Raw genomic sequence first — 9,517 nt, forward strand, 5'->3', positions numbered from 1 at the left:
TGTGGTTTGTTCATAATGTTACAAGTTCTCATCACTAATCCTGCTCCCTGTCGTACAGGTCCACGAACTGGAGAAGGCCAAACGTGCCATGGACCAGCAGCTGGAGGAGATGAGGACTCAGCTGGAGGAGCTGGAGGACGAGCTGCAGGCCACGGAGGACGCCAAGCTGCGTCTGGAGGTCAACATGCAGGCCTTGAAGGCCCAGTACGAGAGAGACCTGGCAGGACGAGATGAGATGGGCGAGGAGAAGAAGAGATCTCTGATTAAACAGGTACTAAAGCCACTGTAACGTATGTCAGCTGTGGTCATCTTTGTGGGAATTCGGTTCTTTACTATCGAAAAGAGCACAGGGCTGAGATGAGTTGTGCGTCCTCCAGGTGCGTGAGATGGAGATGGAGCTGGAGGACGAGCGGAAGCAGCGTTCTGCAGCCGTGGCCTCTCGCAAAAAGCTGGAGCTGGACATGAAGGAGCTTGAAGGAGGCATCGACATGGCCAACAAGAACCGGGACGAAGCCCTGAAGCAGCTGAAGAAACTCCAAGTGAGTTGGTTGTTGAGATATCTTCAGTAACTCAAATATACCGACTACAATGACTCGGCTAATTGATTCATTTCTTTTTTTATTCTCTCTCCTCAGGCCCAGATGAAGGATCTTGTCCGAGAACTGGAGGACACTCGCATGTCCCGGGAGGAGATCCTCGCCCAGAGCAAGGAGACCGAGAAGAAGCTGAAGGGCATGGAGGCCGACATGATCCAGATGCAGGAGGTCGGCACTCACACGTCTTCAGCCTCCTTTTCTCCTGTTAATGCTTTTAAGTGACGGTGATATGAGCCAAGAACTAAACAAACTGCTCTGTGGTACTTGTGCAGGAGTTGGCATCAGCCGAGCGAGTGAAGAGACAGGCCCAGCAGGAGAGGGATGAGCTGCAGGACGAGATCAACAGCCAGGCCACCAAGAAGTAAGACAAGTTGTTAGTCATGTGCATTACTTGTTGTTTACCCGTGTGTGTTTGTGCTGTTCTCACACCGACCTTTCTTCCATCTCAGTGCTCAGGTTGCAGAGGAGAGGAGACGGCTGGAGGCTCGTATCGCTCAGCTGGAGGAGGAGCTGGAGGAGGAGCAGTGCAACACTGAGCTGACCAACGACCGGCTGAAGAAGGCAATGCTGCAGGTCTGTAGGCTCCTGTGATGCACTCGATCACTGCAGGTTTTCACGTGACGCTCAAGTTATTCGAGGCTTCTTCAGCCGGCGATTTGTGTTATTTGAAAACATTAAATCCTTCCTGTGTTCAGCCCCAATCTGACCAGTGTCTGTCCCTCTTGTTCAGACTGACCAGATGAGTGTGGAGCTGACCGCAGAGCGCAGCAGCTCTCAGCGTGTGGAAGGTGCTCGCTCTCAGCTGGAGCGTCAGAACAAGGAGCTGAAACTGAAGCTGCAGGAGCTGGAGGGAACCGTCAAGTCCAAGTACAAGGCCAACATGGCCGCCCTGGAAACGAAGATCGCAGCGCTGGAGGAGCAGCTGGACATGGAGACCAGGTGAGTCTCGGCCGGATATTCACAAGTAAAAGAGATCCTGTATTCTTACAAGGAGTCAACTGGCTCAGACATTCATGTTCTCATTAGGAGACTGAAACACTTCTCCACTGACCGACCATATGATATATTGTGTAAAGACTCCAGCCTGATCGGTGTTGTTCTCTTGACTCAGGGAGAGACAGGGTGCCACCAAACTTGTGAGACGCACAGAGAAGAAACTGAAGGAGGTCATCCTGCAGGTGGACGACGAGAGACGCAACACGGAGCAGCACAAGGACCAGGTCAGAGTCTTTCCTTCATCAGCTCGTTCAGCTCTGCGTCGGCTACTTCTTTCTCTGGTCTCGTTTTAGATTATTGGTGAAATGTAGATCAATACTTTGTTAAAACCTGGTAAAAAATTGTGTGACGTCATAATGTGTAGAGGCCCAAAGTTATGGGAGACAATTCAGTAAGTTAGGTAAGTTTTAAAGTGCAAAGCTGAAGCCCTGCGTCTTTTTTTGATATCTTTAAATGTTCTTTAATCTGTCCAATTGTCAGGTGGACAAGTTGAACTCTCGTATGAAGCAGCTGAAGCGACAGTTGGAGGAGGCTGAGGAGGAGGCGCAGAGAGCCAACGCCAACCGAAGGAAACTGCAGCGGGAGCTGGAGGACGCCACAGAGTCGGCAGACGTCATGAACCGTGAAGTGACCACCCTCAGGAGCAAGCTCAGGTGGGAGGAAGGAACTTAACACACAGATGGATCTTAATTTTAAATGGTTGTGACTAACTCCATGATGGTGTCACGAACATTATCTCAGGCGACGTGTGCTCACTGTGTTTCTCCTCTCTCTCTGGTTCAGGCGTGGCGAGCTCCCCTTCCCCATGCGCCGCACCGTTCCCCGTGTCGGCATCGAGAGCGACGAGGAGAGCGAGCCCAAGACCGAGACGCCCGAGCCCAAACCCGAATGAAACTTCCGCCACTCTGCTTCTTTAGAACTGCATCGTAAATAGACAGACCCAAGTACCCATGAGCAAACCTTACTGTACCTGCTGAACAGGGAGGAGCGCACACACACAATAATGTGACCGTCTGATCTCTTTACCGTTGACAATCTATGCATTCTTAACGCCAGTTAACTCGGACAATCACATGCTGACAAAACACGTTATTTTTTTCGGGCCAAATTTTCTTTTTCTTTTTGCTTCCTTTTTCATTCTCTGGGAAAAAACAAAAAAAGAAAAAAGATATTTTTATAAGGAAACATTCCAGTTGTAATAGTCCTGATTACGGATCTATTTTTCTAATTGAAGAAAGAGAAAACAAAGAAGTATACATGAATGAAGACCGATTTACTGGAAGGGGACCAAAGTAATATCTCGAACTATAGAGTTGTATTTTATGCAGAAGTTTTTATAATGGTTAAGAATGGAAGTGCTTCATGTTTATTTACGCTCGCGCTCTCGCCTCAGTTTATAATGAAGGTTTATATGCTGAAATGTATTCTATCAATTTAGCTGCAGTTAGCACTTGAGACTACGCTTTTGGGGCTTAATAATTTGATTCATACATTTCATGTGGAAAATGAAATTTGAGGCTGATTTCGGGAAATAATTAGAAACTCATTGACGTTAAAGTGAAGGCATTTGATTGTGACTGTGCTGAAATATCTTTAATTTTGCACTGACATGGAGAAAAGAAAAGAAAAAAAAAATAACACTTTCGCCTCATAAACCACTTTGTGTGTTTGATTGAAACAACGGAGAAGGAAAGACCGTGCTCGTGTAGCAGGCGTGCACACACACACACACACACACACACTGCCAACACACACTAAAGCCTTAAAAGCAGCAGAATTTCTACTGGGCGCGGTTGTTGGCTTCTATCTGGACATGCTTTGATTTTTTTTTTATGTTTATCACTATCAGTGTTTTCGTTAATGTTCAGGGTTCAGTTTAATTTGGGTGGTGGGGTAGTGAAATACTCGCAGCACACAATGTATACTCAGGGCACAGCCTGTGGAGGGGGTTGGGGGGGGATTTTACACAACCCAAGGCAGATTCCGGATGTAGGCGTGTACTTTGTTACTCGAGTCCATGTACACTTTACTCTGACTGGCCGGTGGATCATGAGACCCCCTCACAGCTCGTGCCCCGGGCGGCTTTTGGCTCACACTGCTGGGAAGTGAGAGGAACCTGTTGCTGCAGAGCAACGGGTTCACAGTTCAAAGGATCACATCTTTCGCACTTAAATACAAAGAACATCTTGACAAAAATATAAGAGGATAAAATGAAAAAACTGCATCTTCTCAATTATGTTGTAACGTTGGTCTGACCGCTCCTCTGAAATGGAAAACATGTGAAATGTTGGTATTATTGCAATTAAAGAGGCTTTCTAAACTGCTGCATGTGCACCCCCCCGTGTCTTTATTTCATACAGAGGAGAGAGAGAGAGAGATCAGAGGATATGATGTGATGAAAACTTCAAAATGTTGTTATGATGCTCCTGCAGCAGCGGGGGGCGCTCCGGATCCCAATCCAGTTGGAACTAGTAGAACACGATCAGGTTCTAACTGGATCCACCAGAGTAACAAATAGAAAACAGGGAGGAAACTTGTGAGAACTCTCTGGTGTTGTCTTGTTTCTGTTCTGAACTCCTCATAATGATATAATGACTGACATGAAGGAAGTATTTGAGAAGCTGTAAGTAGTTTTTTATATATATCTACTATATAACTACATTTGTGTTTCAAATATATGTTCCCCTGGTTCTTTAAAGCAGTAAGTACTTTTACTCCACTGTTTGATTGCGATAGTTTAATTTTCAATATTGGTAATAAGTATGTTTTTAAAAGGAGATTTAAAGTAAGATGTTCTCCTATAAATGAACAATACAACAGCGTGTAAATAATTTTATTATTTATTTCAACATTAAGATGCTGCTCACACATTAAATCATTAATAGAAGTGATGCAATGGTATAAAATTATATCTAAGCATGATTTAAATGGTAAGGTTTGGGGTTTTTTATTCTTCATTACTGATTTATATTAACTTAATAATGTTGACATGTGTTTTTTGTACACGTGTCATTGAGTATTAGTGTTATTTGTGGATGAAGTTTTGTTTTATAACATTCACATTTGTTTTACCCTAACTTGGAGGGTGTGGAGTACATTTTGGATCAACATAGTATTTGTAACATCAAGTACTTCTAATGTACTGTATAATAAAAAAAACGTAGTTTCCACACACTGTATATTTAAATATTTGCCATATGCTGTCTGTTTAAAGATGTAGTTCCCATACACTGTATATATCTATAAAGTACTTGAATTTAATGTACTTAACGTAGACTGTTAATAAAAAATAGTTCCCACAGATCATATATATATTTAAAAAGTAGTTCCAACACACAATATGATAAATAGTATTTCCCAATATGGACGTCACGGTCAGAGCGCTGGTCAGCCAATCAGAGCCGCGTGTGGGCGGGTCTGTGTCGTCACTAACCAGGAAGCGGCAGGTGGAAGTTACCGGTGAAGAGAAGCAGATCGTGTCTGAGGGCGGAAGTGACAGATCAGCTGAGCTTCATGTTCCTGTCTGTTTCAGCTTCACTGTCCGGATCTAACGACGGAGACAAAACTGAACCATCAGGTGAGTTCATCTGACCCGGGATAGAGCGTGCTACACACCCGGGATACAGCGTCACACTGCGTGCTACACAACCGGGATACAGCGTCACACAGCGTCAACAGCGTGCTACACAACCGGGATACAGCGTGCAACACACCCGGGATACAGCGTGCTACACAACCGGGATACAGCGTGCAACACACAACCGGGATACAGCGTGCAACACACCCGGGATACAGCGTCCACACACCCGGGATACAGCGTGCTACACACCCGGGATACAGCGTGCAACACACCCGGGATGCATCGTGCTACACAGTTCGGTAAAGTTGGAAACATATTCGAACTTCCAGGATCAATAAGTCATAAGCGAAACGTTGTTAAAACCCAAACTTTAATTTGTATTTCTGCTCATATGGTTCTGATGTGTAGTGATCGTATAAAACAGTAAAAGCTTCAACACTGTCAGGTTACTACTTGCGTGACCTTAACCTGACTTTACGCTATCCTTACCTAACCCTTACCCTTACCTTAACTTTACCTTTACCCTACGTCGTGCAAGTTTTAAAACATGATCCAGGTCCCCACAACACGAGTAATACCTGGACTACACACACACGATCCAAACACCTGATCACTCTTAGTGCTGAGCAGGATGATCTGTGGCTGGTTAATGAGGAGCTGTGTGTTGTGTCAGGAGGTCGCAAATAGGAAGCACACTGTCAGTCTGGTGATCTGTATTAAGTGTGTGTGTGTGTGTGTGTGTGTGTGTCTGTGTGTGTTTTATCAGCAGCCTGACACAGACTGTGCTCCTCGTCTGAAGCAGATTCTCTGTGGGACTGATCAGTGAACAGCAGAAGACAAACCGAGGACAAACAGTGTTGGATCAGACGAAGCTTCGTCCTGAAGAAGCATGGAGCTGTCACTGGTGAGTTTTATAGTCAGAATATACACCTTACTTTAACAGTATGTACAGTGTGTAGTATGTTTGTGTATTACTGCTTTTATATTGTACATGACAATCTTCTAACGATGCACTGGTTTGTTTACCTGATGTAATTCATTATAAATGATAAATCGTCTGACGAGAGGCTGGAGCTGCGTATCGTCATCAGTCTGGTCAGGTGCAGGGGGAAACGGAGGGAGGTTACATAACTGACTCCAGGTCGGAGCATCCTGACATGTTTCTAACCTTTACCCTACGTCCTCCGATGATAGTGTAGGAGACTTCATGTCTCCTCTCTCCTTGTCTCCTCCCCTCCTCAGGCTCACCCGGCCCTCAAAGCCTTCATGTGCGGCTCCCTCAGCGGGACCTGCTCCACGCTGCTGTTCCAGCCTCTCGACCTGATCAAGACCCGTCTGCAGACGCTGCAGAGCGGCGTGCAGCCCGGGTGAGTCTGCGTACCTTGACACACTTACACACACACACTTATCAGTACTGACTTGCATAACTTGACCTCTATAACCTGCTTTATTGACCTGGACGAACATCTCCTATCACAGCTGCCGCACCCGGGCTCCACATGCAAGCAGAAGCCATTTTTTAACCTTTGATCTCCTTCATGTTCCTCCTCCAGGTCGGGCAGAGTGGGGATGGTGACGGTGCTTCTGAGCGTGGTGCGGACAGAGAGGCTGCTGGGACTGTGGAAAGGAGTTTCACCGGTTAGATCCTGTTACTCATAACCACACATGTTCTCCTTCTTACTCTCATAATGATGTTCTTGATTTTCCCTGTTCTCACTCTGCTCTCTCCTGCCTGTGAACCTCCAGTCCTTTGTTCGGACCATCCCGGGCGTGGGGATCTACTTCAGCACCTTCTACTCTCTGAAGCAGCACTTCCTCCAGGACGGCAGCCCGGGGGCCACGCAGGCCATGCTGCTGGGAGGCGGGGCCCGGGCGGTGGCGGGGGTCTTCATGCTGCCGGCCACTGTCATCAAGACACGCTTTGAAGTAAGCGCTGGTGGACGTGTGTGTGTGTGTGTACAACTAGACTCTAAACAAGTGTGTTTCTGCAGGAGCAACAGATTCAGTATTTAAGGCATCTATGAGTTTGTCTCAGACTCCGTTTCATTGTGTCTGTGTGTGTTTCAGTGTGGCAGGTACGGGTACAGCAGTGTGATGGGGGCTCTGCGCAGCGTGTGTCAGACGGAGGGTCCTGCATCTCTGTTCTCTGGCCTCATGGCGACTCTCCTCAGAGACGTTCCCTTCTCTGGTATCTACGTCATGTTCTACAGCCAGGCCAAGGCCTCGCTGCCAAGAGGTACGTCAGGTCTCACAGAGAAATATGACTTAATATTGTAACACAAGCTAAACAGGTCTTAAATGTCTATTTTATAAAATACCTACTGTCTGTATTCCTTCAAGAAATCAGCACGTCTCCGTCGGCCCCCCTTGCGAACTTCAGCTGTGGGATCCTGGCGGGCGTGTTGGCCTCCCTGATCACTCAGCCTGCCGACGTGGTCAAAACGCAGGTGCAAGTGAACCCACAGCTGAGGACGGCAGAGGCTGTCAGATGCATCTACATGGTAACTGTGTCCCTCCTCTCTTATTTGTTAGTTCTCCTGGACATCCAGCTGAGCAGCACGTAGCTGCATGATTCATTCAAAGGTCTGACCTCCGTCTTTGTCCGTTCTTTAAGGAATATGGCGTCCAGGGCTTCTTCAGGGGGGCAGTTCCTCGGTCACTGAGGAGGACCATGATAGCCGCCATGGCGTGGACGGTGTATGAGAAGATGATGGCTCATGTCGGACTGAAGTCCTGAAGGGGAACGTGGATGAGTGAGGAGATTCAAGTCAAGTCACTGTATGAAGACGGTGAAGAGGAAGGAACTGTTTGGAGATGCTGACTCTTGAGCAAAGACTCGTCAGAATGAGCGACGTGCACGTTGCAACAGAGCTGTGGAGATTTATATATGAAGTGTGTCACTGGGTTGTGGCAGAAGTTCAGGAATCCAACTTCCTGCCTGTGCAAAGTAACTTTGGAGAAACTAATAATGACACTGATTATATTTTAAATCACACAACAAGTTTTTAATCTCAGTGAACGTTTGGACTCCATCATTAAGTTCTGGAGATGCAGTGGGACATTCCTGAATCTGTTGATTTCAAAAAGACGTCAGTGATCAGGCTCAGACGTCTGTGATGCACTTTAACCTCGGCCGTTCTTTCATGGAACAGTCTAACACCTGGAGAGACTCGTAAATGCCTTTCTAATAACACAGTGTAATTTATGTTCTTATATTTTAATGTGAAATTAAATGTGCTTCTAATCTGCCTTAAATTACAACATGTGTTTTTGCTAGTAAAGTATTTCATCTTTAAAACAAACGGGACTCAGTGTGATGAACGACTCCGAAGCCGTCTGAAGAGATGAGATGGAAACATACTGCTGTCAGATCGTAAAGGCCAAAGACTCGTTACTGTGGAACAGAGATAAGCTGCGGGGGGGAGGGGGGGGTGACCAGGCATAAAATAGTAAAGGTGGAGTGGAGGAGGGTCAGGCTAAAGTTAGAAAAGAAAGTATTTCTAGTGTCTATCTGCTGGAAACAGTTAATTATTGATTGATGACCAGAAAATTACATAAAATCTGTGTTTACTAAACTTTATAAATGAACTATGACTGTTTTTTTTATTTACTGTGTCCTGTTCTTTACCCTCCAACTTTCCCAGAAAACGTCAAGTCAGTCCTTCATGTGACAGATGCCGTGCTCCTCTTCTCTGACCTTATTTATAACGACCTCTAATGTCCTAACGACCTTCACCCAAACCCAGAGTTCTGCAGCCACATAGTTTGAGACAGTTCAGTCGTGAAGCTGTAAAGTGTCCTCACGTGTTTACAGGAAGAAAGTAAAGTTTGTTTGTATCGTACTTTTCACAGAGACGACTCACAAAGTGCTTTAAAGGCCCAACAGGTTAAAAACAGAGTTACACAATACAAATATAAAAACAAACACAAACCACCTGAAAACCTGTTTCAACACTTTATATCCTACACAACTTTCTGCACATGCAGGTTTCATTGAGATGATTTATCTACTTGTTGTGTAAGTGTGTCAACATGAGGATCTGTGCCTGGAACTCTTTATCTCGAACAAATAAAGTCGCTCCACAGGTCATGTTTCACTGAGGAGTCTCCGCTGGGTCTTAATATGGTCTTTCCATCTTCTCCTCTGTCTTAATATGGGATCCACACAACCGACCTCTGGTTACCTCTGTGGACCGGGACCGCCCACCTTCAGGGCTCCACCAATCAGAGACGTCCTTACGACACCTGAGGGTTGTGTAGGTAGTGTAGTTCTTCACGTAGACTTTGCAATTTAAACACATTTTAAAGATTGCACTTGTGTTTCTACAGAGTTATGGAGAAAATA

General features: G+C 45.8%; 2 protein-coding genes across 8 annotated transcripts in view; both read left to right on the forward strand.

Moving 5' to 3' along the window:
* Window positions 1-3,916, forward strand: part of LOC118123831 (myosin-9-like) — a 29,045-nt gene extending 25,129 nt beyond the window's left edge. For both annotated transcript variants that reach the window (XM_035181460.2, XM_047343975.1), the window contains 9 exons: window positions 59-271; window positions 378-539; window positions 636-764; window positions 869-957; window positions 1,046-1,169; window positions 1,327-1,535; window positions 1,708-1,816; window positions 2,073-2,245; window positions 2,376-3,916. In XM_035181460.2, the coding sequence (XP_035037351.2) occupies window positions 59-271; window positions 378-539; window positions 636-764; window positions 869-957; window positions 1,046-1,169; window positions 1,327-1,535; window positions 1,708-1,816; window positions 2,073-2,245; window positions 2,376-2,484 (1,317 nt within the window). In that variant the 3' untranslated portion in view covers window positions 2,485-3,916. The remainder of the gene's footprint in view (window positions 1-58; window positions 272-377; window positions 540-635; window positions 765-868; window positions 958-1,045; window positions 1,170-1,326; window positions 1,536-1,707; window positions 1,817-2,072; window positions 2,246-2,375) is intronic.
* Window positions 3,917-4,078: 162 nt separating this feature from the next.
* LOC118123841 (mitochondrial glycine transporter A) lies at window positions 4,079-9,273 on the forward strand. 6 transcript variants are annotated; one of them, XM_047343976.1, is made up of 9 exons: window positions 4,079-4,215; window positions 4,972-5,169; window positions 5,939-6,076; window positions 6,415-6,539; window positions 6,726-6,810; window positions 6,919-7,098; window positions 7,240-7,408; window positions 7,513-7,673; window positions 7,787-9,273. In XM_047343976.1, exons 3-9 carry the CDS (start codon window positions 6,062-6,064, stop codon window positions 7,907-7,909), a joined length of 858 nt encoding a protein of 285 aa, XP_047199932.1. In that variant the 5' UTR covers window positions 4,079-4,215; window positions 4,972-5,169; window positions 5,939-6,061; the 3' UTR covers window positions 7,910-9,273. The 6 variants fall into 6 exon arrangements, with proteins under 6 accessions (XP_047199932.1, XP_047199935.1, XP_047199936.1 ...); XM_047343979.1 differs by having other exon boundaries at window positions 5,972-6,076; XM_047343980.1 differs by having other exon boundaries at window positions 5,975-6,076.
* The last annotated feature ends 244 nt before the right edge of the window (window positions 9,274-9,517 follow it).

This window comes from Hippoglossus stenolepis, chromosome 16 (genome assembly GCF_022539355.2).
Source record: "Hippoglossus stenolepis isolate QCI-W04-F060 chromosome 16, HSTE1.2, whole genome shotgun sequence".
Classification (NCBI taxonomy): Eukaryota; Metazoa; Chordata; class Actinopteri; order Pleuronectiformes; family Pleuronectidae; genus Hippoglossus; species Hippoglossus stenolepis.

Bases quoted from the DNA above. Each gene is read 5' to 3' on its own strand.
- LOC118123841 (XM_047343976.1), top strand. The intron at 6,811-6,918 runs GTTAGATCCTGT...GTGAACCTCCAG, and splicing joins TGTGGAAAGGAGTTTCACCG to TCCTTTGTTCGGACCATCCC. The intron at 7,674-7,786 runs GTAACTGTGTCC...CCGTTCTTTAAG, and splicing joins CTGTCAGATGCATCTACATG to GAATATGGCGTCCAGGGCTT.